A 26,248-nucleotide genomic window follows, 5' to 3' on the forward strand; every position below is an offset into this window, starting at 1 on the left:
GTGCTTGTTAGTATTATGGCCGCAATCTTTCCCCCTTTTTTTTAGATTAAAGCAAAACAAAATGGGACTGAGAACAACAGCCAGATGCCAGGGATAAATATTCAGTAGCTCTTTAAATCTTCCAAGTCGAACAAAATACAAATGTATTATTTATAAACTTCCACTTGTTGTGCGTTTGATATCAAAAGAACTCGACGACAAAAAAAGAATCTCATCTTTTGCACAAATGTAACCAATGAAATATATGGATATATTCTCGTGCTGGCCACGATTTGGAGGTTTTCAAACCTTCTTGGACCACCCAAATAAATGGCTCATTTGATAACAATCCAAAAAGATAGATAGATAGGTAGACAGACAGGTAGATAGACAGACAGACAGACAGACAGACACGGAGCTTTAATGCCATAAACGACTGGATCGTAAAGTACAATCTTACAAAGATAGCTGCAAATGTGTCGACTGGCACCGCTCGCACCGGGGCCCGATGGAAGGAAGGAAGGAAGGAAGGGTTGGGGCCACGGGGGCAACCTGCGGTGCCCACAGCTGGGCTAGCACGGCAGAGGATTTAAATGTCAGCCGGGATGCCATTTGGCCCCCAAAGCTGCATGCCGAGGGCCGACAGAGCAGGGGGCTCACCCCCTGCCATTTGTCATGCAGCTACTGGCCTAGCACATCTGGCACTAAGCGACCGCTAGCTAGCACGGTGGAAAAGCCCTCGCCGCAGGCCCATGGCTGGCGCAAAATGGCAACCGGCTCCCTCCATCCACTTTACATTTAGAACGGTGTATGTCAATTGAATTACAACAATGTCGGCCATTTAATGAAAACATTCGAGTCTGCCCGGAAGTTAAAATTAGCGCTAAGTGAACACCTAACTGTCGGAACTGCGCATTTTGGATTAGCGGCGGACGCTGAGCGGGAGCTTTAATTAGCGCTCGCTTAGCCCGTCAATTGAATAGAATCAAACGTCTTTTCATTTTTGATTTAGTATGCCGACGAGCCTAATTGCCGATTCAGACGCAAACCGTCGACTCAAAGGCTAAGACCGCTTCTCTTCCTCAGGATATCGCATTTGATTACAATCATTTGAATCAATCAATACTCAACTTTCTTTTCAAAGGAACGCTTTGAATTTAGCTAGGTTTTTGTTGCGCGGGCCGGAGTTTCTCGCAGCCAGCGAAAGCCGGGCCGGGCCTTCGCTGTACCGCCAAATGGGATTATCTGTTGGTTAGCCAAAGTCGACGACACCAGCCGGCCGGCCGGCATAAACCCGTTGAAAGATTGATTTTGTGTCCCGTTGTGGACGCAAAATGTCGTACTTAGGCTCCGGTCAATATCCAGAACAAGGATTGTATTTAATTGCCGCTTGCTTGTTGATCTTGGAAAGTGGCGTCCTTGAATGCATGCAATCACACGCCAGTCACAGTTCATTACGTTGGAGAGGGAGTGGGAAGGCGGCGGCGGCGGCGGCGGCGGCACCGAGGCCTCGCTCGCTCGCTGTAATTATGCTCGTGGGTGAAAATAGGCCAGATTGATTGTATGCCTTTGCAACAATGAGCCGTCAATCCATCGCCGCGTTGCATAGCTATCGAGAAGGAGAAAAAAACTGACGTAAGTCATCATTAATTCTGTTTGCGATCAGCCCTACGTTTTGTTTGCGGCGGCTGCGACTGGAGCTGCGCTCTTGAGGGGATTGATTGGCTTTTTGCAGGATGAGCTGGCTTTTGATTTTCGGCCCAAACTCCAGCACCAAAGTCGCCAATTGTTGAAGCTCTCTCAAAGTCATGCGCAGTCTGTTCAAAATGTATTCAAAAAGGCCAATTTAGGCGTAAAAGACAATAAATTGGCAACAGGTCAAATTAGCATCGGCAGTCAATTTTACCCCCCGAGCGCCCCCTACGCTGCTGTTGCCATGGTCCCGAGGACCAAGCTGAGAAAACTCTCGACCCCTGCGTTTGGACATCCGTGGCGTCGCCGGCTGATCACCAAGATGTATGCTCGGCCGCGTGCTCGCAATATGTCTCGAGTGCAGGAACAGGTACACGCATGGGAGGGTGGAGGGACCCAGGCAGTCAAGTTCAATCAGTATTTCCTGACATGGCCGGCCGGCCGACCGGCTCTCAGTATCAGCCTTTTCCACGCTACCTTCCTCTACAGCCCGCCGCCACCGCCACTACTCCACGACTTGATGTATTGTCTCGCCGTTTGCGTCCCTTTTCAAATTAATTGCAGTTTTATCTCTCCCCGAGCCTGCCGAGAACATAATAGTTTAAAAGTAGCGTGGATTTTATTCAAACAAAACAATGAAAGGCTCCCTGCCTGTTTTGCCGTCCGACGAGATTCCTTTAGTGGCGGCGGGCGCCTCTTTTATCTGTAATACAATAGAATTAATCATGAACCAAAATGTCCTTTTGGATTGGGTCATGTTTTAATAATCAGGCCCCGACGGCAACAATCGGCCGCCATGTTTTTACGCTAGCAGGAAACACATAACCAAAGTCTCACACAAGATCTACCTGCAACATGACCAAAATAGTTGAGATTCAGCTGGGCTTTTTCAAACTGGCTCCAATAAATGATTCATCCCAAAAAAAAAAAAAACACCATGCGTGCCGAGGCTCCGTTTGGAAAGGTGATAGAGGATTTGGCTTTGAACTACAATGTGGTAAAGAAATCTATTTTGATTTTTTCCTCAGCCATATCCATCAGCTGCTAGGTCGTGTTAATGTGATATTAATGCTGCCGTGCGCCTTCTGGGCTTGAAATCTATTTTCAAGCCAGTTGCTTATCCGCTTTCATTTGAAACTATTCCGATGCGCACGCCACTGATGTAATATGGCAGCATTAGGCGCTCGCTGGCTGCCTTGCGGTGCTGAAGCATAACTTACACGCAGATCAAATGTAAAAAAACGACATCGCTGACATCGCCATTAGATGCAATCATCAGCAGAAAAACAAAAGAATTGAATCGAATGCCTTGACTGCGTTAGGTGTAGGTGATCAAACACCTGGAAAAGGTCCCAATTTAGCTGAATCGCAACGTCGCTCGTCACGAAGCTTGAATGTTTGTGCGTGTCACTCTGCCTCTCAAACATGTCGGTCGGTCGGTCGGCGGGCATCTTGTCGCCGTGCCAGCGGTTCAAAGTGGTAGTAAATCCCATCTCCGGCCATTTCACTTGGAAGTAACCGTTACAATTTCCAAGATCTACTTTTCATCGAGCTCCTCGGTACGGCACTAATCCATGAATGTGTTTTTGGAAGCAGCGGAACACGGAAACGGCCGCGCGTTCACATTGGAAACAGTCGGCGAAGGTGAAAGCAAACAATCCAACTGGTTATTGTCTCCTGATCCCTTCTCGGTGGCCAGCGCCAGCCAGCATCCCAGGAAGTGCACTTGATCCTGACATTTTTTCCCTCACTATTGTTTGAACATGTCCACCTGCTTCTCCATCTGTCTTGTTGTCTTTTTTCTTCCCCCCTCTTCTTTTTCATGATTAGAAATATGAAACGTGTCACGGAGGCAAAGACCGGCGCGGAGTGTCGAGGCAGATAAGCCTCTCCGGGTTCTCTGCCACTGTCGGAACAGGCGGCACTTTGAAAAAGTACTTGGTGGCGGGGCGGATCAAGCGGCCGTGACGCCGTAAATATATCTATCTTTTTACGAGCGCTGACCGTAGGAGTGGCTTCTCGCCGGGCTTTTTGTCCAAACGCACGTCAAAGGCTGCCGGCGTGAGAGCCATTAGCGCCGAAGCTCGCCATGTCTGGTCCTGGGCTCGGAATCTTTCCGCCAAATCTCGATTGGCCCTTTGCTAGGCCACGCCCTCTCAGAATCCCTCCATTTGCTCTTTTGGTTGTGCGTAGTCCGTTCATCCATTTGAATTGATGGCATTTTATTCTGCCAAATACGACGGACATTTCTAGCTTGGTCACGGCCACTTCCGGTCCATCTCAAGAAAAGGGAATCATCGATTTGTTTGGAAGGGATGAGGATGCAAAGCGAGGCACCACTGTGGAGGATTTAGGAAGGTTGCTGCTGTTTTGGCTAGCAAAAGAGTTGAGATTGACATGAGGAGATGTCAATCCGGTCGGTGCCTGTTGTTTTGCGTTTTTTGTCTCGACGGGAAAGCAAAGTGTCTGCTTGGAGAGAGGGGAGGCTTTTCATTTCTTTGGCACACCTGGCAATGGTCAAATCTTGTCATCTTGTGCTGACAGGGGGTGTGAACAATTGAGAACGCAAACGATGGCTTTGGATTATTATTTTTCTTTCCTCCAGCCTCCCTACGTACGTCACTCACACTCATCATATACGCTTGAATCTCTACCAGATTCGTCTCCTCAGCTAATTAGCCTGCTCCGGACCACCTTTGTGTGCAGGCGGCAAAAAACAAGTATGGATGGGATGTTTTCATAGCCCAAAATAAGGTTCATGAAAAATGATTGAAATGAATGTTATGCGGCAAAGGCCCAATTTCACAATATAGTTTGCGCAAAGTCGTGCAAAAAGTATCATTACGATGATCCTAATCATATTTTTATGGGGGAAAAAAAGGCATTTGACTATAATAGCATATTTGCCAAGTGTACCGGTCGGTTCCGACCTCTGAGGTGCATTGGAGTGCCGCTCGCTCGCTCGCTCGCTCGCACTTTGGGAATCCTCCAATGTTGTTCTCCAAAGTTGTTGCGTGCATTTTTTTTTTCTGCATGACACTGCGGCCTGGTCAGCGAGCGCGGTTGTTTTTTTGTTTTTTTTCCCTCTTTTTTTTTGTTCTTCTCTTCACATTGCCACCTCCAGCTGTCACACAGAGGGACAATAGAGGAGAGGTGGGGGTGCTCTCTGAATGGAAAAAATAAACTGGAGAGCCTTCCCCCCCACACTCCAAGCGCCATCTCCTCCCCCCTCCCCAAAGACTTGTCATCTGCATTTGACAGGACCCCTGTTCTCCTCTCTTCACCGCCCCTTTTCTTTCTCTGTACTCTCCATAATCCCCCTCTCTCTCTCTCTCTCTCTCTCTGCTAAGTGCAGCTGTTGCTCCTCATTGGAGAGCTCTTTTTTCCCCATTTTTTTTTTTTTTTTTAAACACGCTGATTGCTAATTAGGATAGCATTTTAGCTGCAAATGTGCACTTTTTCTTGCAGGCAGATGTTGGGCCCGACGTGCATTGACAAAGGAGGGTTAGCGGGTTTCAAGTGTGCTGGGACGGAACGAAGCAACAAAGTACTTTAGTGGATTTATTTTTAAATGATGCCTGTGCTTTTCTCCAACATTTTTAAGGAGACCCCCGAATGACGTATTTGTTCAACAATTAACATTACATCGTCCAATGGCAACCCTTAAGCATGGTTAGAAAATTGTAAAAAAAAAAAAAAAAAACACCAAGATGTGTGCAATAATAGTATAGATTGGGGGGGGAAATGGATCAAATTGTAACATAGGAGGTAGTGTTAGATGTTGGCTAACAATCATTTGTGGTGAAGCTTCTCATCTGAAAAACGACTAAATGAGCTCGGTGATATTTTTTCACATCGTTGGCGCTGTGAGAAGCTTTAGCTAGCGCTTAAACAGCAACGTGCCATCTGATATCATTTTTAGAATTTTATATCAAGTAAGTTTATTAATAAGGAAACATTGCTACTGCATGGACATAAATGATGGGGGAAAAAAAATCATTTCATCTTTTTCCTCATGGAACGGTAGTATCTGTCCTTCTGCATGAGTATAGCATGTCGGTACTTTGAACCCCTCAAATCCCCAAAAGTGGAAAAAAGAAAGAAAAAGGCGCCACTTTTGAGGAATCAAGCGCTTCCCCGGGAAAAAAAAAAAAAACCAAGAAGAAGCCTGAGAAAACAGCGCAGCAAACACAGAGACCCCCGCTTGCTCAACAAATGAGCGACGAGCCCCTGTGTCCATTCACCCCGCTCCCCCCACTCCCATCCACCCACCTCGGCCCGCAAGCCTATTAGCCAGGCATCGCTCCTCCAACATTCACCTCGACAACATGTGGAGGCGTCACCATGGCAACCGCTGCATATGACATGTGCGAGCGACAGAGTGGGGGCTGAATATAAGGAGGGGCTCAGCCTTAACTAGAAAGAGAAAAAAAAAAAAAAAAAGATAGAGAAGAGGGAGCTCAGCACCTCCCAGTCTCTTTTCACCAGGACGGCGGCGGTGCTGAATGGACTCGCTCTTCGGGGGCTTCTGCACATTCTTCCGCGGCTCGGAAAATCAGGCGGGCATATCCTGCATTCTTCTCCCCTTTTTCTAATACCCCCCCCCTTCTTTTCTCGCTCCTTTGTTGAGAGACCCTCACTGGGGAACTTCTTTTTTTTGCCGCCGCCGCCGCCGGTGGGGGTTAGGGAGTGGGCGGCCCGGGCACGCATAAACGCACCTCGTAGCCGCCACCGGCGTCAGTGTGTAGTAAGCGCGCGCGCGCCTCTGGAATACAAGAAGACGCCGGCGGCGTCCATCCTGCCCACCGAGATGCATTTGGGTAATTATTTTTTGGTGTATTCCGAATGTCGTGTGTGAAATTTTGCATCCCGCTGAGGAACGATGCTGGAAAACTTCACGTTGTGTTGGTGCCATTCCTGGTGATCGTCCCTGAGCTCCCCCCCCTCCACCACCACCACAATTTATTTTGGCTTGTGCAAAATGCAAGCATTATTTTGTGAATAACAAATCCGCATAGCAGGGACTTCAACTCCATTGCTGCTTATCTTCCATGGAATGAAGTCAAACGACCCAAATTCTGAATTTGGGCTCGGTGAGATCAATCGTTGCCGACGACGAATCCAAATTCATTTTTTACTCCGTCGTAAATAAAAGTAACTTTCCAGAGTATTGGATTACTATGTGCGACATTGCTGTAGATCTTTTTTTCTACACACAAAAAAAAAACATTTTGGTGTGAGTCAACACACCACAGCCTGACCTTTCCTCTCCCTTCTTTGAATAATCCAAAGCAGCCCCCCCCCCCCCAAAAAAAAAAAAAATCCCTCTGGCCCGGATCTTTTTCTCTCAATTGACAAATTGAACACGGCCAAGCGCGAGAGAGGGATGTGCTTTTATCCATTTGATTGGGTTTTTACACGAGCACAGACGTGGTTAAATGTTGAGGCTTCCTGAACTTTGAAAGCTTTTCAGCCGTGCATCCCCTTTGACATCCGGTCGGCGCACCCCACTTGTAGAAGCCGAAAACGTTCAGTCTAATGCAGTCTTGATCAAATATTATGATTAATATTATTAAATATGAATTAATCGATGGCGGGAAAAAAAAAACACATTTGGAAATCATTCCCCGAAAAATATGAAGCAGGGGAAAAAAAACACAACCAAGCAAAATCATTGAGAAGATTTCAACAGTCCTACCTCAAACATTTGAAGACCTCATCTCGAGCCCCCAAATGTGGACTATTAAAGCATTCAGTCTAATGTCATTTTTCGCCACGCACGGCACGCCCTCAGAAATGAAGCCATAAGGATGCATCTTTTAGGCTATTCTTCCAAATTTCCATTTCAGCTGCTTGCTTTTAGTCCAAATAATGAGAGGTCTTGCTCTATTTTGTTTTTTTGAAACATATTTTATTCTTCACGATTGAGTCCCCGACATCATGTATGTATTTGTGATGATGATGTCAGACAGAGTTTGAATAGAATCAGAACCCTCTCAATTCCATTTCATTTGTGCTTAATAATTAGTGATTGATCTGTCATCCAGGCAAAAGATTTTTTGCTCCATTTTTAAAATAGACCAAAAGGAGTTTCAGTGAAACAATTGTATGTTTGTGCTCACTCCTATTTGTGTGTTACGAGAGCTGCGCTGGCTGGCTGGCTGGCTCGCTGGCTGACTGCATCTGGCCTTCTTTTTGCTCGTAAACTTTCCCGAAGCATCTGCCCCGTCCGTCCGTGCGTCCGTGTCTGCTCTGTGCTTATTTAACCTTTTCAAAAGAAAAAAAAGCACCGAGCATTGTATGTTTAGAATGGCCAGCTCCTCGTATGAAAGCAGCTGCGGTGTTCATCTTAAGACCTTCTGTTTTTATTAGATTAAAAAAATTGAAAAGCACAATCCCTGGCTAAACAATTTTATATGTCAAAAACATTTTTCTTTTTAATCCGTACTTCTGCTTGCTTCAACAAGCTAATCCAGCCAGGAGCTAATTACAAGCTGCAAGCTTTTAGGCTGCCGACCTCCCTCTTGCAGCTGCACAGCCCGGCTTGGCTTGGCTTGGCTTGGCTTGGCTTGGCTCGGCTCGGCTCGGCTCGGCTCGGCTCGGCTCGGCTCGGCCCGGCCCGGCCCGGCCCGGCCCGGCCTGGCCTCGCCAGCTCTAAATGGGATTGGGAATGTCTGTAGTGGGAGGCACTAGTGGACTAGGCTGGGGTTGGGGGGCTTGTCTGAATGCACATTATGAGCTGGCTAATGAGGAGGGGGTTGATGGACTGAGCCGGACAATCTCATTTTTGTTCCTTTAAGGGTGAAAATGATAACGGCATGTCCGGGTGAAATGCTTCTGGCCTCGTATAGCAAGCAGCTCCTTTTTTTTCCATGTTTTTTTGAAATGCAAGCAAAATGCTTTTGTTTGGCTAAATATGAAGCAGTTGCCTACCCACCCCTGCTTCAAATCTTGGCTACAAAGTTTGATTAGATTTTTGAAATGGGCCACAGGTTGTCTACCTGTGCTGTGCTGTGCTGGGCTTTTTTGACCCCCCCCCCCCCCCCCTTTTTGTGTCCACCGCAGAGGGGCAGCCTGAACCACATCCCGGTGGTGAAAGAGACCCGGGTGGAGTCGGGTCAGCTGGTGGTTCTGTCGGTGCTGTGCGTGCTCTTCATCCTGGTGGTGCTGGCCGTGTCGGCCATCTTTTTCTGCGTTCGCCAGCGCTCCCACCTGCGCATGAAGGAGAAACTCTCCGGTTTGGGCACTGACGCCAGCAGCGATGCCACGGCAACCTATCAGGTTTGGAGACGCCCCCTCTTGCGCTCGCCGTCGGCCAATCGGGAGCCGCCGTTTGCCACCTCTAATCTGCCATTGGAGACACACACACACACACACACACACAGCCTCATTTTTGTCCACGATTTTCAATTGAATTCCCTTTTCTAGTCAAAAGATGTGACTGCGTCAATTCAATTCACTTATTTTCAAGTCATGGTCAAATCTAAAAAAAAGAAGAAAAGCAATCAAAATTGGTTAAGTTCTTCAAGGCAAATGTATTGAACTTGAAAATTAAATACAACTAAATTGTACTTGGGTTGTGGATGAAAATGTGTGCGTGCGCGTTCTATGGTATTGTCCCAATGTGTTAGACGCACGCCAGTGTGACCTACGCCTTTGGAGAAGATTGATTGAGCGCGGTCGCTGGGGCTCAGCTGGGCGGGCACATTTAGCTTGTTAACATTTCAATATTTCATCAGGTTTAGGGCTGATGAAGTCCAAGCTTTTTTCATCCCAACCAACCGAGGACCATGTTTTCTTTGAAATTGCTATTCTCCACGATGACTCGTTCATATATCGTTTCCGTCGTCATACATGACATCCCGAGTAAGCCAGTGATATTCAACAAGTAAGGATCAAATAATAGAAGAAAGTAATAATAGTCATTTTTTACATTTGCCTCTATCTTTGTCTTGCTCTTGCAAACTGTTAGCATGGCAGTGCTTTGTTAGCACGAAGCCCATCAGACCTTCCTGAGGCAACGCTATGTCCACTTAGCTTAGTCCAAATGGCCAAAGTGTGGATTCGTGTTTCCTCCCGTTGCCATTCTCACTTTGAAAAGTGCTTTGGGGTCGGTCGTGAAAGGCCGCTCGTATCTCCCCTCTGCATCCAACCGGGCTCGGGCTCGGGCTCGGGCTTGGACTCGGGCTTGGACTCGGGCTCATCCTCCCACACTGTGGCAGAGAAAGAAGTGGAATGAATTATGAGGTGGACTAGGATGTTGCCCCAAGGCCAAGGCGCCGCTTCATGACTCTAATCATTAAAGTCTTGACGGTGGAGGGTGCTGGGGTCCAGGAGCAGGGCTTAGCTCCCTGCCCTGCAACCCTCGGGGAAATATCCCGTCGATAGATCAGCAGATAGCGCGTGTCCTCCCTCCGCTCTTATTGAGCATGGAAATGAATTTGAAAGGAAGTGTCTGGCCCAAACGCTGCATGATGCTTTTTAGAGATTGCGGTGACTTGAACAGATAAGAAACGAGACGTCGTGTCAGACATCGAATCGAATCGAATAAGCTTTTATTACTCGGGCAACGGGGAAATTACGTTTTCTTTTTCTTTCATTTTTTAGTGGTGAGTGAAGGCACACACGAATACTAATAACAAAAAATCGGACAAATAGATCTTCAAAATGGCCTGTCTTCATATTATAGCTGCACCATCCGAAAAAAGAAGAAAAAAAAAAAGCTGAGTCACTTGAAAAGTTGTCGTCTTGATAAAAGTAGGGGGAAGCATTTTTTGTTGGCACACACACACACACACACAGCAGAGATATCTATCCATCAGTATATCATGCATGAATGCATCCCAGTCACTCCTGACTGGTTATTTGAATGATGGATGATCTCCGCTGCTTTGTTTTGGGGGAAAGGTTCTTTCATCCATCTTTCAAATGTCTGATTTGTTTGACAAAAGGGCCATATTGGTTTTCTTTTTGAAGAACCCCGCAATCAGCACCCTGCTTCTTACAATAGAGGAGCGCAGAGGGGCCATTCCACTTTTACGGCAGCAAATTAGAGACTAATAACATCAAATAATCAATCATCCGCAAATATCTTGCATAATGCATCAAGCACGGAATCAATAGCACGCACGCAGGTGCGAATGGCTAAGTAGCGGCGACTTGAGAGAGAGAGGGAGAGGACATAGGTACGACGTTAGGTGCACACGAGTCAATCTCACGGCCGGCCGCAGCCAATTTGATTTCTTTTTTTGTGCCGGGATAGGAGCTGTGTCGCCAGCGCATGGCCGTCCGGGCGTCGGAGCGTCCGGAGACCCTGCGCCACTCGCGCCTCAACAGCGTGTCGTCCCAGTTCAGCGACGGCCCCGGGGCCGGCAGCCCGTCCACGCGCAGCAGCACCTCCTCCTGGTGCGAGGAGCCCGTGCTGTCCAACATGGACATCTCCACAGGTCACATGATACTGGTGAGCGATGAGATGCTTTTACGCCAAATGTTGCTAGAACGACAAACGAGGACCAGATGAAAGCCATCTGGGGGGGGGGTTGGCATGTCAATCGTTAAGACCATTGAAGTGCTCATTTTGAAATAGCATTTTCTCATTGGGGTCTTTGTAATTCTTCTTTTGGGCTGGAAATAAGCATTTCCTTCTACATAATGGATCGTTTTAATTTTGCAGTCCGTCACTCGTCGGCGACAAGCTTGATAAAGAGACGGATAGATGCCCGGCAGTGTTTCCATTCATGGCGGACGCATTCATCACACGCCACATAGTATACATTTATATATATATATATATCTACGCCACTTTTTATATATATATATATAGACACACACAAATATAGCGGTTGGTTCTGTAATGAACCAGAAGGAATGTGAGCAATGCCTTGTAGCGCCGCTAACAGATGGCTTTTTCTTCCACTCGTCAAGTCTCCCCTTTGAACGCGGCGACAATAGTGCTCACAACGCTGCTGTGAATCATTTGGAGGAGGCCAGGTGCCCTCTTATTACTCTTAGCCTAGGCTTCTCCTTCCGTCCAAATTAGAAATTGGAGTCCATATCGGGAGCAAACGTGACCCCCCGCTGTACGTCAACGACTGATAATTAGCACAGCTCGCGTGAATTTCTTCTAAGCTGTGAATTGAGAATTCTCTTTTTCCGTGGGTGCGCTATTGCTTTTGAAAGCCAATTGTTTGGGGATGTCTGGGTTTTGGCTCTCACAAGGGTCTCTCCTTAACATTCCGCCATCATCTCCCGTCAAACCATGTGTGTGATTGCCTTCTTATCGCTCATCTCGGGGCCTATATTTGCCCTTCTCATCTCATCTCATCTCATCTCATCTCTGCGTCGCTATTTGAAGCGGCGCGCCGTGTGGAGAGGGCTGATGATGAATACGCAACGTTCCAAAGCTCACACTCGCACTGCAAAAGTCTTTTCGAGCGAAATTGGAAGCCTCTTTGTGCTGAGTCGGCAGCTTGTTGTTTATTTAAGTTAAAGGTAAAGTCCCAATGATGGTCACACACACATCTGACTGTGGTGAAATTTGTCCTCTGCATTGAAGCCATCCCCGCGTAATTTTGATTTTCTCCCCTGGGGGAGAGGGGAGCAGTGAGCAGCAGCGGCGGCGCTGCGCTCGGGAATCATTTGGTGGTCTAAGCCTAACCCGATTCCAAGCCTTAATGCTAAGTGCCAAGCAGGGGTCCCATTTTTATAGTCTTTGCTATGACCCTGCTGGAACTACTTCAACACACCCTTTGCTTTTTGCATACTGGACTCCCAGAGAACAATAGCCACAATGGCTACTTAGGTTTCCCTCTACTCCATTGTAGTGTACGGCTGATTTAAAAAAAAAAAAAAATCATAATTCTTGCTTTTTGAAGTGTTTAAAATGTACACTGGTGCCTTCATTTCCAAGTTTGACGTAAAGGTAAGAAAAGAAATCCACATTGTTTCAGAAAGGACCTCAGTACCTCCGTTCAGCACCACGGACAGCGCCAAAGAGCCAGCCTTTAACAGGGCACCAACTCAAAGGTGCCATTAAGCAATTATTGGAGGGAAACAGCTCATTTAATTCAACAAATATGACCGCGCTCACTTGCGTGGTATTGAAGAAGAGCGTGTGAGGCCTACTTTTCCTACTTGTGCTTTATCACCTCTTCAATTGTTTGAATTTGGTATTACCTGTTGCGTGCCGTCCGCCTTCATCCCCGTTTCACCTAGCGGCCGAGGCTGCTTATGGGATTAGACATTGTTTCCCTGACATCTGGGCCTCCCCCATCCCAAATCCCCCTGATTGGCACACCTAATCCTCCCCTCATTCGCGAAAGCTCGTCTGCGCAATAAGCCGCGCTCCCGCCGGGAGCTCGCCGCCTTGATAAGGGGGCCCGGCCCAGCCCGGCCCGGCCCAGCCGAAACAGGCAGAAATAGGAATGTCGAAGGCAAACAATTCAGCATGTCGTTTGAATGGATTGAGATGCACTTGCATGGGGGAAGATGTGATGCTGACATGACAGGTGACAGGTGACAGACAGACAGACACAGACTGAGATGATAATGACAAAATGAAAATCTCCCGGCAACAGCAGACAGCAATTCGATTATAGGAGACTGCCATTAAAGGTGGAGGTGGAACACGCTGTGCTGTCCCGACATTAATCACAGCGCTTGATTTTAGGACCTCGGTGGCACTAGTTTGCATAGCTAACAATAAACTTTGATTCCCGTCATTAGTTCCATTTGTAAGGCCTGCTGAATTCATTAGCCATCAAAGGCTAATTACCCATTGTGTGCTGGACCAGGCCTATCTGTGATTAGCATCTCTGCCCCGGTTTTTTTTTTCTCCTCTCTTTTACTCCACAAAGATGTGCTTTAGCATTTGACAGACTCTAACAATGAAGGCGCTCCTCTTCCCTACGCCACTTTTTAATATGGGATAAACCCGCAGCGCGTGTGGCTATCACTTTCATTGTATCAGCCGGCTGATCCCTGACATCACTTTATGAGTCTGTAATCTGCCGCCCCGCACAATAGCGGCCTAAACCATTTAACCCCCGTCGGGAGGCGGGCTCCGTGATACAGGGCAGAAATGGGGGGAATATGACGCCTGCTTAAAAAAAAAAAAAAAGCCTCGCCTTGCCAGCTACATCCTCTAAGCTCCCCAAGACTTGCCCTGATTTGGGAGTATACACACACACACGCACGGAGCGCGCCCCCACTTCTTTTTTTGCCATCTTTGTCTCTCAAGCGAATTCAATTTTGTCCTCTGCGAGCGAGCGAGCGAGCGAGCGAGCGACGGCTTAAACGCACACAATCTTATCAGTGGCGGTGCAAGCGGTAAAGGCCTCACTGAAAGACGCCTGGAGTATTTCCGCAGCCGACAAACCTCTGGGGACTCTTAATTGTGTTCTCCACCCCCTCCCCTCCCCTCCCCTTCCAAGTCCGAAATATTAGCTGCCACCTGACGCCCGTCTGGACTCCTTCCAAGCTGAAACTCTTGTTTTCTCCTCAGTCGTACATGGAGGACCACTTGAAGAACAAGAACCGTCTGGAGCGCGAGTGGGAGGCCCTGCGCTCGTACCAGGCGGAACCGGGCACCTGCAGCGTGGCGCGGAGCGAGCAGAGCACCGGGAAGAACCGCTCAGACGCCGTGCTAGCGTGTGAGTGCTGGCTTCTTTACGTTCAGGCACCACGCTAATCGTGTGAAAGTGAATCCCGAACAATCCTCAGGTGGTCCCTCCAAAAGAGTCCTTGGCTAGTTAGCAATTGTAATCCCCAGCACAACCGTCGCTGTTCGGCGTGTTCCAAAAGGTTGAGGCCAATTACTTGATGCCAACTAGCAGTTGGCTTGATTTTTCTTTTTTTTAGAGTAACTGTCAATCACCCATGACGCAAACACCCACTCTCGACTGGAACGGCCGAGATTAGAAGCTTGGCCGCCGTCACTCAAGGCGACGGACGCCGCCGCGTTCAACGGGAACAGCGAGTGCTGGCTTTTTGCAGGGACCTTCTCTTTTTGGAGCTGGAGAGATTTGCCTGTGATGATGAAAGAGTGATGAAAGCGCTCTTCTTCTTCTCCATTTCATTTTGCCAGCGCCATTGGGACGGACGGACGGACGTGCGGGGAAATACGCTAACGAATGATGCGTCCTTGTTACAGATGATCATTCCAGAATCACCTTGAAAGCTGACAATAACCACAGCGGCTCCGATTACATCAACGCCAGTCCAATCGTGAGTATGGTTCAATGGTTCTGTTTTCCAGCTCCTATCTGCTCTTTCGGTGTTTGCTTTGTCATCGATCTAAGACAGACTAAGCATTGATTCTTTTTTTTTGCACAACTCGCGGATCGGATCCATCGGTGCTTTGAGAGAACCTTCTTTTTTTCTTCTTCTATACAAAAGTAACAAAAGACACGCATCTTTTGTTACAAGCAAATACATCTGCGGCCGGATATACCCCAAAGTATGCGGGAGAGAGCTGAGGCTATTTTTTGGGGTTTGGGTTTTTTTCCCCCCCACCTCCAGCACATTTGTGATTTCCCCCGAGGCTCCTGCATCAAAAGCAACAGGAAGCTATGCATTTCAAATACACGAGCCGCAATTTTCCCAACAGATAAACGAGGGAGCGGCGCTAAAAGCTCGATACGCCTGACTCTCAAACAAACAATCATGCTGGATGTGCTCTCGTGTTGGATGCATTTTGGAGGCTTGCGAGTGGGCGAGGAAGTGGCAGGACACGGGCTCGGGAGGGAGGGAGGAGTGGGCGGATGAAAGCAGGGTAATTACTCCACAATAGGGACCCCCCCCCCCCCCCCCGGCTGTGTCTAGCAAAACTGATAATTATGTCTGTCAATGTGGCTTCTTCCTCTTCATTAGCTCCGAGGCAGCGGCGTCCGATCAAAAAGAATGGGGCTACTTCATAGAAGCTACGTTAAGGAGCACTCCGTTAAGGAGCACTCCGTCCGCACGCAACTTTCTCATGCGTCTGACGTCACGACACAAAAGTGAGGCTGCAAGTGAGGTGTCTTTGTGATAGAAAGGCGCCAGGCCGTCACGGCAAAGCCGCCCGCCTGCATTTTTCGGGAGCCGGAGGAGAGCGACCTCCGGCGTTTGTCATAATCGCCTCGTAACAACGGCAGCGAGCAAAGACGGGCCCAAAAAACGCAGGACCGACCGCTCTTTCATGTTTGCCTTTTAGTATTCCGGCGGCGGCGGCGGCGGCGGCGGCGGCGGCGGCGGCGGCGGCAGCGCGTCTGTGTCCTTGAGATTGGCAAAACCAAACAGCGGCGCTCGCATTCATTCGCCTTTCATTTCAACGAGGGGGAGGTCCTGCCCTGCCCTTCCCCGCCCCGCCCCTCTTCTAAGCAAAAACCATGGGAGGAATCTTAACCAGGAAGCATGAAGAGAAAAAAAAAAGTTTGGCTGAAGTACCACAATGTTCCTTCTTGCACGCGTGTGATGTTTAAGGAGGTGGGTGTACAAGATTTGTTTTGTTCTTTTCAACGTCAAGAGAACTGAGGCTGCCTTTACGGACGGATCCCTCGTTCGGATGCAAGGCGAAGCTTTGAAAAGTGAAAATGAGAACAAATATTTCAGTGAGCGCTTTGAAGCCTCAACACGGCGTCACACTGCCTTTTCTCCCTCCCAGATGGACCACGACCCCCGCAACCCCACTTACATCGCCTCGCAGGGCCCGCTTCCCTCCACCGTGGCTGACTTTTGGCAGGTAAGTCTCGTCCCATCGCTCAAAGTGATTTGCTGAACCTATTGTTGGACGGCAACGCTGATCGAGGCCTGAAAAGAAACCAACGGCGTCCTCGGGTGGGCAAGGCAGACGCAGCAGATGCCGAGTGACAAACGCAATTTGCCGATAACGAGGCTAATGCATTCCCGGAGCACCGTTAATCACGAGCCGCTGTTAAACACAGCCGTCCGTCCGTCGGTCCGCTTGCGCACTAAATGATGCATGCTGGCCAAATGGCGTCCCCGTGTGTTAATAAGACGCCCACCGTAGTCATTAGGCGGAGCGTTGCGTGACGGGAGCGAGCGAGCGGCACGGCACGGCACGGCAGCCGGCCCCTTTGCCCTCCGACGTCAACCTTTTCTCAAGTTGGCTCCTTTTCATGGCCGACAATCGGCTCGCATTTAATTAACAACGCAATGGCTTGCTAGCTTTTAACTGCAAAGTGCATCCTAATTGTGCGGGAAGGTTTTTGGTTTGTTTTTCTCCCCCCCCCCGCAACCCTAACCTTAACACCGCCTCTCTTTCTCTATTCGAACGTGTTGAGTGGCTCTAATCAAACACTGATAATTGTTTGGTATTTGTTTTGTTTCTTTTTCGTGGCAGTTGCCAATCTATTATAGATGCGCGGCACTTTTTCTAATTACGTAGGCGGGAGGGAAAAAAGAACAACCAAAAAGGGACAAAATGGTGTTTTCTCCCTTCTGAGCAAAAACGAGTCAATCTGTGCTAATACGGCAAGGGAGCAAATAATTCATGTCAGACACGGAACGGACTCTTTGCTAATAAAGGGCCTCGAAAGAGTTATTCAAAACATTGACAAATTCCAAAAAGGAAAAATATCTGTGTAGATATTTGCCAAAGGTAGTGTGCATGCTCTTTTCCTTCCCATTTGCCTTAACGGTCACCGTGGGCTGGCGTGCTGGCTGGCTGGCTGGCGTGCTGGCTTGCTGGCGTGCTGGCGTGCTGGCTTGCTGGCGTGTTTCTCCCGAGCGCGCATTACACTCACGCATGATGCTTTATTGGTGCCTCCTGGACCCGGATTGAGAAATCCATTTGATGGGGAATATTGTCAGCCTTGAACAATGGCGTCTCCCTCCCTCCCTAACTCCCTCCCTCCCTCCCTCCCGCTGCAGATGGTGTGGGAGAGCGGCTGCGTGGTGGTGCTCATGCTCACCCCCGTCTCGGAGAACGGCGTCAAGCAGTGTCACCGCTACTGGCCGGACGAAGGCTCCGACGTCTACCACTTCTACGAGGTAGGCGTCTTTTTCAACTTCAGCGCACCCTTGTCTTCGGCCTTAACGGCGGCGCGCACCCGCGCAGGTCAACCTGGTTTCCGAGCACATCTGGTGCGAGGACTTCCTGGTCCGAAGCTTCTACCTGAAGAACCTGCACACCAATGAGACGCGCACCGTCACGCAGTTCCACTTCCTCTCCTGGATGGATCACGGCGTCCCCAGCTCGGCACGTAGCCTCTTGGACTTCCGCAGGTACTGTAGCGCGGCCACCTTTGACCTCATGGCCGCTCAGCTCGTTCACCCTCGACCTCCCTCCCTCCCTCCCTCCCTTCTTTTTTCCCCCTTCACTGGCTCTAACAAGGTTTCTCTCCTATCCCCCTAGTTTGGGATGTGTCATGATTTTGTTTTGACTCGGACCAGATTTTTTTTTCTCTGAAACGTTTGTTAATGATACCAGATTTTTTTCCAAACAAAGATGCTTTTGAAATTTTTTGTGATCTTTTTTTTTTTTTTTGAAATCTAACAACCTTGGTGTCCCCGCATCCCCCCACCTCCCCCCTCGATGCAGCAACTTAACAGCCCCGCACTGCCTGGCTTGGCTTGGGAAGAAAACACCTCATTCAAAGAGCCAATTAAACGAGTGGCGGCTGCCTGCCTGACTAAAAATGCTTGACGTTTGTTAGCGAGCGGATAACCTCGCCGCGTGGAGGGACAACAAATGAGAATGGATGCATCGGATTTGGGGATGGAAATGTGTGTGTGTGTCCGTGCTTGTTCATGCAAAGTGGAGGGGATGGCGTTCTCTTTGCTACGTATCTATGCCCCTCCTTCCAATTAGCTTGTATGCATTAGAGTGCACTTTTTTTTTTCCATCTGTGTGTGTGTGTATTTTTGTTGAGGTTTGGGCCGTATTTTGCGGTTGCCAGTGTCATTTTTGTGATGTTGCAGCTAGTAATATGAGCCCAGTTGCATAGTCACAAAAGTGATCATTGGAAACTGTGTCTCCTCAGCCAGGCCTGCGCACAACCTGACTCTCTCTCTCTCTTGCTCTCACTCGCTCACTCGCTCGCCCTCCTCTCCTTGCTGTCTCGACCCTCTGGCTTTACTTGCATGGGACGTTTGGGCCGTCCTTGTGCTGCACTCTTTGTCATTACATGTTATCATGTGAATTCCATTTTTTCAAGAATAAATATGTACCTGGGATGGAATGTCTGGATTGTCAAGACCTGATCATTATTGTGAAAATATTTCACTTGATCAGTGTTCAATAACCCACTTTCTTTTTTTTTCTTTGTCTTCTTCTTCTATTCCAGAAAGGTTAACAAGTGCTACCGAGGTCGATCTTGCCCCATTATTGTTCACTGCAGGCAAGTATTCCAAGCACATCAAAGACGCAAACATTCCATTTGAAATTCCACTTTAGTTTTTCTTATTTGGGAGGGAGGGAGGGAGGGACATGATGACAGTGCACGGCAGGCTTAAAAAGTTGTCCCGCCTGAGCACTTTGACGCTGTGAAGTCATGCATGCGTACGTGGATTAATGAAGCCGCCGTTCTCCCCCCCCCACCCCGTTCCGTTGGCCTGCGCCTTTATGGAAGAGACGTGCACACCTTGTTTGCAATTAACATGCAGTGCCGCTGAATGGCCAGGGGGCACAAAGGGAGGCTTTTCAACACACTATCTCTGGAGAGAGAGAGAGAGAGAGAGAGAGCGAGAGAGAGAGAGAGAGAGCGAGAGAGAGCGAGAGAGAAAAAGCAAGGCCCTCCAAAATGAAAAAGCTGTTCTTCAAAGCGCCCCTGGTCTCTCAACCTTCTCCTGTGCTCCCGAGGTGCACCATTTGAAAAGCCTTTGTCCTCCCCCTCAACTCACCAACCCCACCCACCTCCCCCTTTGCCTTTGCCATTGCCTGGCCAGACCACACATGCAAGATGATGAAGGGCAAAAAATCTCAAGCATGATATTCACGCCGGCTGCATTGGATGTGTCCGTCCGTCCGTCTCTGAATGGAGTGTGTCTGTCCTCCTTCCTTGTCTTTGTCTCACCGCAGCGACGGCGCTGGCAGGAGTGGCACTTACATTCTGATTGACATGGTCCTCAACCGGATGGCAAAAGGTAAACGCTTGCTTGGCTTTTTCCACTCCCTGCTCGCGTTGCCATAGCAACACGTGGCTTTTCCATAGAGGCGTGATGCGGCGCAGGCAGGGGGAGCAAAAGCCCCCAGCTCAGCTCGCAAATGAGAAATCAAGGGGACCAAAAAAAAAGCGATTTGAACATTGGTCATTTAGTCGTCGTCATTTGTGCCGCTGTCACGCCGTATCGACGAGCTGCGTCGCAATTGCCGCGTGAATTTAGATGGCGCATGCATGCCAATGAAAGGGAATTTGTTTGCGCTTTCAACATCAATGTTTCATAGAAGCAATGTGTTGAAGCATTGGATTATTCTTTTTCCCTCCCCTTGATTTTTCAGCCGCCGCATTATTGTCTTAGGCTCGCCATTTGCACGGACCGAGGGCCGTGACAGAGTCTTTATTTCCGAGTCTAAATTGATATCATAAAAAATACATCAGATTGAACGAATAACCTTTTGATTAAAACAACTTTCATGAAAAGATGATTCTATTTTTCAAACATTTTAGTTTGTACCGGTTGCTAATACAGTTGACATCCATAAGCACCAATAAAAACAACTCTTGCATACATTTTGTACAAAATCTTGCACTCTGGAGAAAAGCAACATATAAACGAACACCAGGGGGCAGTAGTGCAGTAATATTATCGAAGAGGCGCCTTGTCAAAATGGTGGTGACGTGACCCCAAAGGTCAATCTGCGTCAATTTGAAGACATAGCTCTGCTTGCCCGCCGACCTTTGCCTTCTCAACTTTGCCCTCTCCCCAACTCAAAATGGCCGCTCATTAGAAAAGGTCACGTCCGCAGCTGGATCTCGGAGCGTCCCTCGTAGTCGGTGGCGATGAAAGGCGCTCGCTCGCTCGGCGAGTCGTGCAGACGGCGTGACCCCCCTCCCCCCCCTGCATATTTGATCAAGACGCACGCGTCGGCGGGCCGTCGTCCAAACCTTTCCGCCGATGAATGCAATCATTTGCAATTGGCCTTGCGTGGAAAAAGAGGAGAGCTGATGTGAGCTGGATTAGCCCGCTTGCTTTGAAGCGCTTCCAATGTTGTGCGTTGCAGGTGCTAAAGAGATTGATATTGCCGCTAGCCTGGAGCACTTGAGAGACCAGAGAGCCGGAATGGTCCACACAAAGGTAAGACCCCCGTCCCGTCCCGTCCCGTCCCGTCCCGTCCTGTCCCTCTTCCAAGCCTTTGAGCTCAAGTGCTTGTGGGGAAGGGGGGGTCAGATGAAAAGAAAACACGCCTCCATTGTTTGATACAAAGGGAGTTTTATTGGATGCCAGCGACAATTTTTGCCTCAAACAGTCAAATATGAGCAAATAAGCCCTGCTTTTAGTCCAAATTTCAAGTTCTTTTACAAGTGAAGTTGACGAGCGTGTGCCATTTTGCACTGAAGCGGCTTTCCTTTCGTAAGATCATGAGACGAGCATCTCAACAAGCTGAGGTTGGCCATTTTGCTTTGAGGCCACCATTTCAGGGTGCTCACAGACAGACCGTGTCCCACCGACGATGGGGAGGGAGGGAGGGAGGGCTGATCTAGCCTAGCCCTAAAATCGCGCCCCCCAAATCCAGGCAGGCCGAGACAGATGGCTTGATATTTCGGACAATTTCAAAAATAGACAAATGCGATCGGCCACCGGCGGCTGCCGCATATCGATCTCCCTTTGGGCCTTGGCTGTGTGTTGACGCATCTAAAGGCCTGCGGACTCCTACGCTGCTGCTTTTTTTGTTTTCTTCTCCTCCCCCTGAGCCTGGGGAGTGAAAGAGTGCAAAACAGCAGCAGCAGCAGCGGCGGCGGCGGCTCATTGGGGGTCAACATCAATCCCGCTGTTGCTTTGCTCTGGAGGGGGAGAAGCAAGAAAAGACAAACAAAAGTGGGCTGGCTCACCTGCGTGGCTACAAATACTTTCTTTCTTTCTTTCTTTCTTCACATATGCTGCGGCGGCCTCTTGTCTTCCATCGCCACCCAGGAGCAGTTTGAGTTTGCGCTGACGGCCGTGGCCGAGGAGGTGAACGCCATCCTCAAAGCCATGCCTCAATGAGTTGACTGCTCTGCTCTGCTCTTATTCATCTGCTTCCTCAAGCTGTCTCTCTGTAGATCTAGATTCATCAATATATATATAGATATAGCTGAGCACTCTTATTGGGTGTGCGGGCCGCAGTGGCCAAAGATTGCGTTCAGGTACGGGCAGTCGGTCCGGGCTAGGAGGGGACGCTCGAGTAATCAACGGTAGGGACCCGAATGCAGCCTTTTCGTGCCACTGGCGAGCTTTGCCGTCATGTCGAGTGAACACTTCCAGAGATGTAAAGAAATATATATTTAAAAAGAATCCAACATATACACTTGTATGGATATGTACAGTTGACTATACGGATTGAAATATTGCGTCATTATTTTTGGAACAATTCGAGCAAGCAATTAGCAGGGAAGCGCCAAACAAGAACACATCTCCCACCGACTCTTCTCCTCGTACGTATATTACGCCTTTCTTTTTCAAACCATTTGACACTTATGAGACCGCTCCTTGCCGAGCATTGGCGTAAATATCGACGTGCTAAAAAGTCAACTCGCGATACAACTGCATCCGTCCGTCCGTCCGTCCGTCCGTCGCCGGTCGACACCGCGTGACCACCAATAAGAACGAGAAGTCGCGTTTTGTCCTCTTATGGCTACCAAGTGCTCTGCTAGTAACGTGCTTGTTGTATTTCTGTATTGCGGATGCATTGTGCTATGCTGTGCAACATGACAATGATATGACGCTCTTGCTCTGCACTAACCTTCATTGATAGTAAAGGTCAATTCAAAGCCAAACTCTCCTGTCTTTTTTTCCACCTTCTCCAGTCCCAGTGCAAGCAAAATGCAGAGTCCCATTTCCAAAATGCTCATTCATTTTGTCGTTGCTCTTACTTAACACACAAGGGAGGAGGCTTCAGTCGTTAGCGATGACTTCACACACGTCACAGATTATTAATTAGTAGTGGGGCCATCCCCGAGTGTTTGTGCTTGTTTGGAAAAGTGCTTGGGATGAAGAAGAAGAAGAAAAGCCCAGCGTGTGCCTGACCTGACCTGACCTGACCTGACCTGGCCTGGCCTCAACACCTATCTGGCCAGGCGCACTGTGCAATTGTCAAAGCCAGATTGATTTCTTTTGCTCGGCTGAGGGTGCGACGCTTTATTGCGTCATTGTTGCCGATGAACGCGTCGTGACGGGATGGAGGGAAAATGGCGGAGTCGCTCGCTCGCTCGCTCGCTCGCTCGCTCACTCGGCCTGCAATCGGTGGACGACGCGGGCTCAGACGAGTACGAGGCTAGAAACGACAATGACAATGTCGTCACCTTTTAGCTGATTGGCTGTGGGAGTGGTGGTTGTTGTTGCTAGGCAACTGTTACTAGGACCGTTGCCATGTCAGAGGCTCACCAGGAAAAACATTTGCTCGTGTGCTGAAAATCTTGCCACACCTGCGCACTGACTGCAGTCGGCAGCCTTTTTCTTTTTCTTTTTTCTTCACCATGCAGGTGGGTCGGTTGACGACAATTTCTGCTTTAAAATGACGGCCTGGAGGCGAAGCAATGCGTGCGTGTGGAACACGGCACGTGACTCGGACAGAGCTGGGTTCGAACCGTCCGCTTGTTTCCATAGCCAAGAAGAATGAGTGATGAAGCCAGACATTTGACAAATGTTATCTGAGGTGCTTGGAAAAACAATCACAGCTCCGACATCTGATAATAAAGAAAAAAAAAAGCTTTTCTTTAGAAATAAATGAGCTGTACAAAAAAACAAAAGACTAAGATAAGCCTACACTTACATCATATCGTTAGATATAGGTTAAAAGAAGTAAAAGAGCGGTTTAATTTGATTCTAAAACAAAAATAGAACATATCGCGAGAAACAAATGAAAATACAACGACGCGTGCGTATACGTTTTGGATCCCCTGAATTGGACCATAAGATAGCAAAAGTGTACCGTGTGTCGCCCTCTGCTGGTCAGTAGGAGAAATGACGCAGGAGGAATGACTCATGTATTCGTTTTGGATTCCCTGAATTGGACCATAAGATAGCAAAAGTGTACCGTGTGTCGCCCTCTGCTGGTCAGTAGGAGAAATGACGCATATGTATTTGTTTTGTATTCCCGGAATTTGACCATAAGATAGCAAAGGTGTACCGTGTGTCGCCCTCTGCGGGTCAATAGGAGAGAGAGAGAGAGAGAGAGAGAGAGAGAGAGAGAGAGAGAGAGAGAGAGAGAGAGAGAGAGAGAGAGAGAGAGAGAGAGAGAGAGAAAGAGAGAGAGAGAGAGAGGGAAGGAGGGAGACAGATGTAATGATATGTGGTTGCAGACGATCACCCACAGAGGGCTGTATAGCCTCAAGGGAACTCTGTAGGACGGAATGTATGCACAGGCAGCAGAAGAAGAGTGTTAGCATGAGACTACGCGAGTGATTAAATAAACAACTAGCTGAAGCTAGTATAAAGTTCAACTGAAGCCTTATTTAAGGAGCATAAGAACTTTACAACAGAGACAGAGATTCGTTCAAAAGAACAAATTCCTTCATTGAACGAGATCGAATGAATCACTTCCTAAGGTGATTCGTTCTTTTTTCAGTTCATATGACTTCAACCAGTAGGTGTCGGTAAAGTGCATTGAAGCTGGTGCCACCACGCCGTAAACCAAAACGAAGAAGAAAATGACACCACTTCTTTTATGCGCGTTTTCTCCAAGCTAATATCTAACTTTAGTGCATGAAGGAATGCGCCGTTATGCAACAACGGGGAGATGATGCTTCTCTTTCGGTCATCTTAATTTTACAACACTTACAGTAGTTTTTAAATAACGTATATGCATATATACGCCTAAATATTGTTATCCAATATATCTACTGCAATTTCACATTGGATTGCTGGTTTGAAATTTACTTTTAATATTATTATTATTTCTAATAAACATTTATGTTAAAACTTGTCTGGTGTGTTATTCCTTGTTTCTTTATTCGCCAATTAAAACATAAAAATCTGACATTTGGGTAAGTGCTTTATATGACAATATGTAGATGTGTTTTACGTTGTGTAATATGAGTTGGTGTCCCCAGAAATACAGAGCAAGTAGTCAAATACACATTCTTGACACGTACACAAAAATGCATAAAGTTATTAGGTACACCTGAAAATGGTGGTGTACCTAATGGAGTGTCCATGTGACGTCACTGATCAAACAGCCAATCAGAAAGTGGGGGTGAGGGCGGGTGTGGCACTTTTCACTTTCACTTACGTTTTGGCCATGACGTTTCCCTAATGAAGTGGCCTGTTATTAGTTACACTTGAAAATGGCAGTGTACCTAATGGAGTGTCCGAATGACGTCACAGCTCAAACAGCCAATCAGAAAGTGGGGGTGAGGGCGGGTGTGGCACTTTCCGCTTTCACTTAAGTTTTGGCCATGACTTTTCCCTAATGAAGTGGCCTGTTATTAGGTACACTTAGAAATGGCGGAGTACCTAATGGAGTGTCCAAATGACGTCACAGCTCAAACAGCCAATCAGAAAGTGGGGGTGAGGGCGGGTGTGGCACTTTTCACTTTCACTTAAGTTTTGGCCATGACTTTTCCCTAATGAAGTGGCCTGTTATTAGGTCCACTTAAAAATGGCGGTGTACCTAATGGAGTGTCCAAATGACGTCACAGCTCAAACAGCCAATCAGAAAGTGGGGGTGAGGGCGGGTGTGGCACTTTCCGCTTTCACTTAAGCTTTGACGATGATTTTTCCCTAATGAAGTGGCCTGTTATTAGGTACACTTAAAAATGGCGGAGTACCTAATGGAGTGTCCGAATGACGTCACAGCTCAAGCAGCCAATCAGAAAGTGGGGGTGAGGGCGGGTGTGGCACTTTTCACTTTCAGTTAAGCTTTGACCAAGATATTTCCCTAATAAAGTGGCCTGTGTTTAGGTACACTTGAAAATGGCGGTGTACCTAATGGAGTGTCCGTGTGATTCCCTCGTTAAGCGCACCTGCGTGAAAAGTTTTAGCCACTGCAGAACGTGAAAGGAGCTAAAAGTTTTCACGCAGGTGCGCTTAACGAGGGAATCTCGGGAAACATGTTGGAACGCGGCCCGAGGACTAGAGCCTGACACCTGTGACCTTTGACCGTGCTATTCCCCTAATAAAGTGGCCTGTTATTAGGTACACTTGAAAATGGCAGTGTACCTAATGGAGTGTCCATGTGACGTCACGGATCAAACAGCCAATCAGAAAGTGGGGGTGAGGGCGGGTGTGGCACTTTTCGCTTTCACTTAAGTTTTGGCCATGACTTTTCCCTAATCAAGTGGCCTGTTATTAGGTACACTTGAAAATGGCAGTGTACCTAATGGAGTGTCCGAATGACGTCACAGCTCAAACAGCCAATCAGAAAGTGGGGGTGAGGGCGGGTGTGGCACTTTTCGCTTTCACTTAAGTTTTGGCCATGACTTTTCCCTAATCAAGTGGC

At 48.2% G+C, this 26,248-nt stretch overlaps 1 protein-coding gene across 4 annotated transcripts in view; it reads left to right on the forward strand.

Annotated features, from left to right (window-relative positions):
* ptprn2 (protein tyrosine phosphatase receptor type N2) overlaps positions 1–22,586 on the forward strand; it is a 56,556-nt gene extending 33,970 nt beyond the window's left edge. For 2 of the 4 annotated variants that reach the window (XM_061266054.1, XM_061266055.1), the window contains 11 exons: positions 8,737–8,952; positions 10,934–11,131; positions 14,174–14,321; positions 14,822–14,895; positions 16,313–16,390; positions 17,542–17,661; positions 17,729–17,895; positions 18,957–19,010; positions 19,691–19,755; positions 20,834–20,907; positions 21,745–22,586. In XM_061266054.1, the coding sequence (XP_061122038.1) occupies positions 8,737–8,952; positions 10,934–11,131; positions 14,174–14,321; positions 14,822–14,895; positions 16,313–16,390; positions 17,542–17,661; positions 17,729–17,895; positions 18,957–19,010; positions 19,691–19,755; positions 20,834–20,907; positions 21,745–21,816 (1,266 nt within the window). In that variant the 3' untranslated portion in view covers positions 21,817–22,586. Of the gene's footprint in view, positions 1–8,736; positions 8,953–10,933; positions 11,132–14,173; positions 14,322–14,821; positions 14,896–15,862; positions 16,236–16,312; positions 16,391–17,541; positions 17,662–17,728; positions 17,896–18,956; positions 19,011–19,690; positions 19,756–20,833; positions 20,908–21,744 lie in introns of those variants that run through there. The other 2 variants (XR_009710498.1, XM_061266056.1) reach the window with 2 other exon arrangements.
* Positions 22,587–26,248: the final 3,662 nt, after the last annotated feature.

Source organism: Syngnathus typhle, linkage group LG19 (assembly GCF_033458585.1).
Source record: "Syngnathus typhle isolate RoL2023-S1 ecotype Sweden linkage group LG19, RoL_Styp_1.0, whole genome shotgun sequence".
Taxonomy (NCBI): domain Eukaryota; kingdom Metazoa; phylum Chordata; class Actinopteri; order Syngnathiformes; family Syngnathidae; genus Syngnathus; species Syngnathus typhle.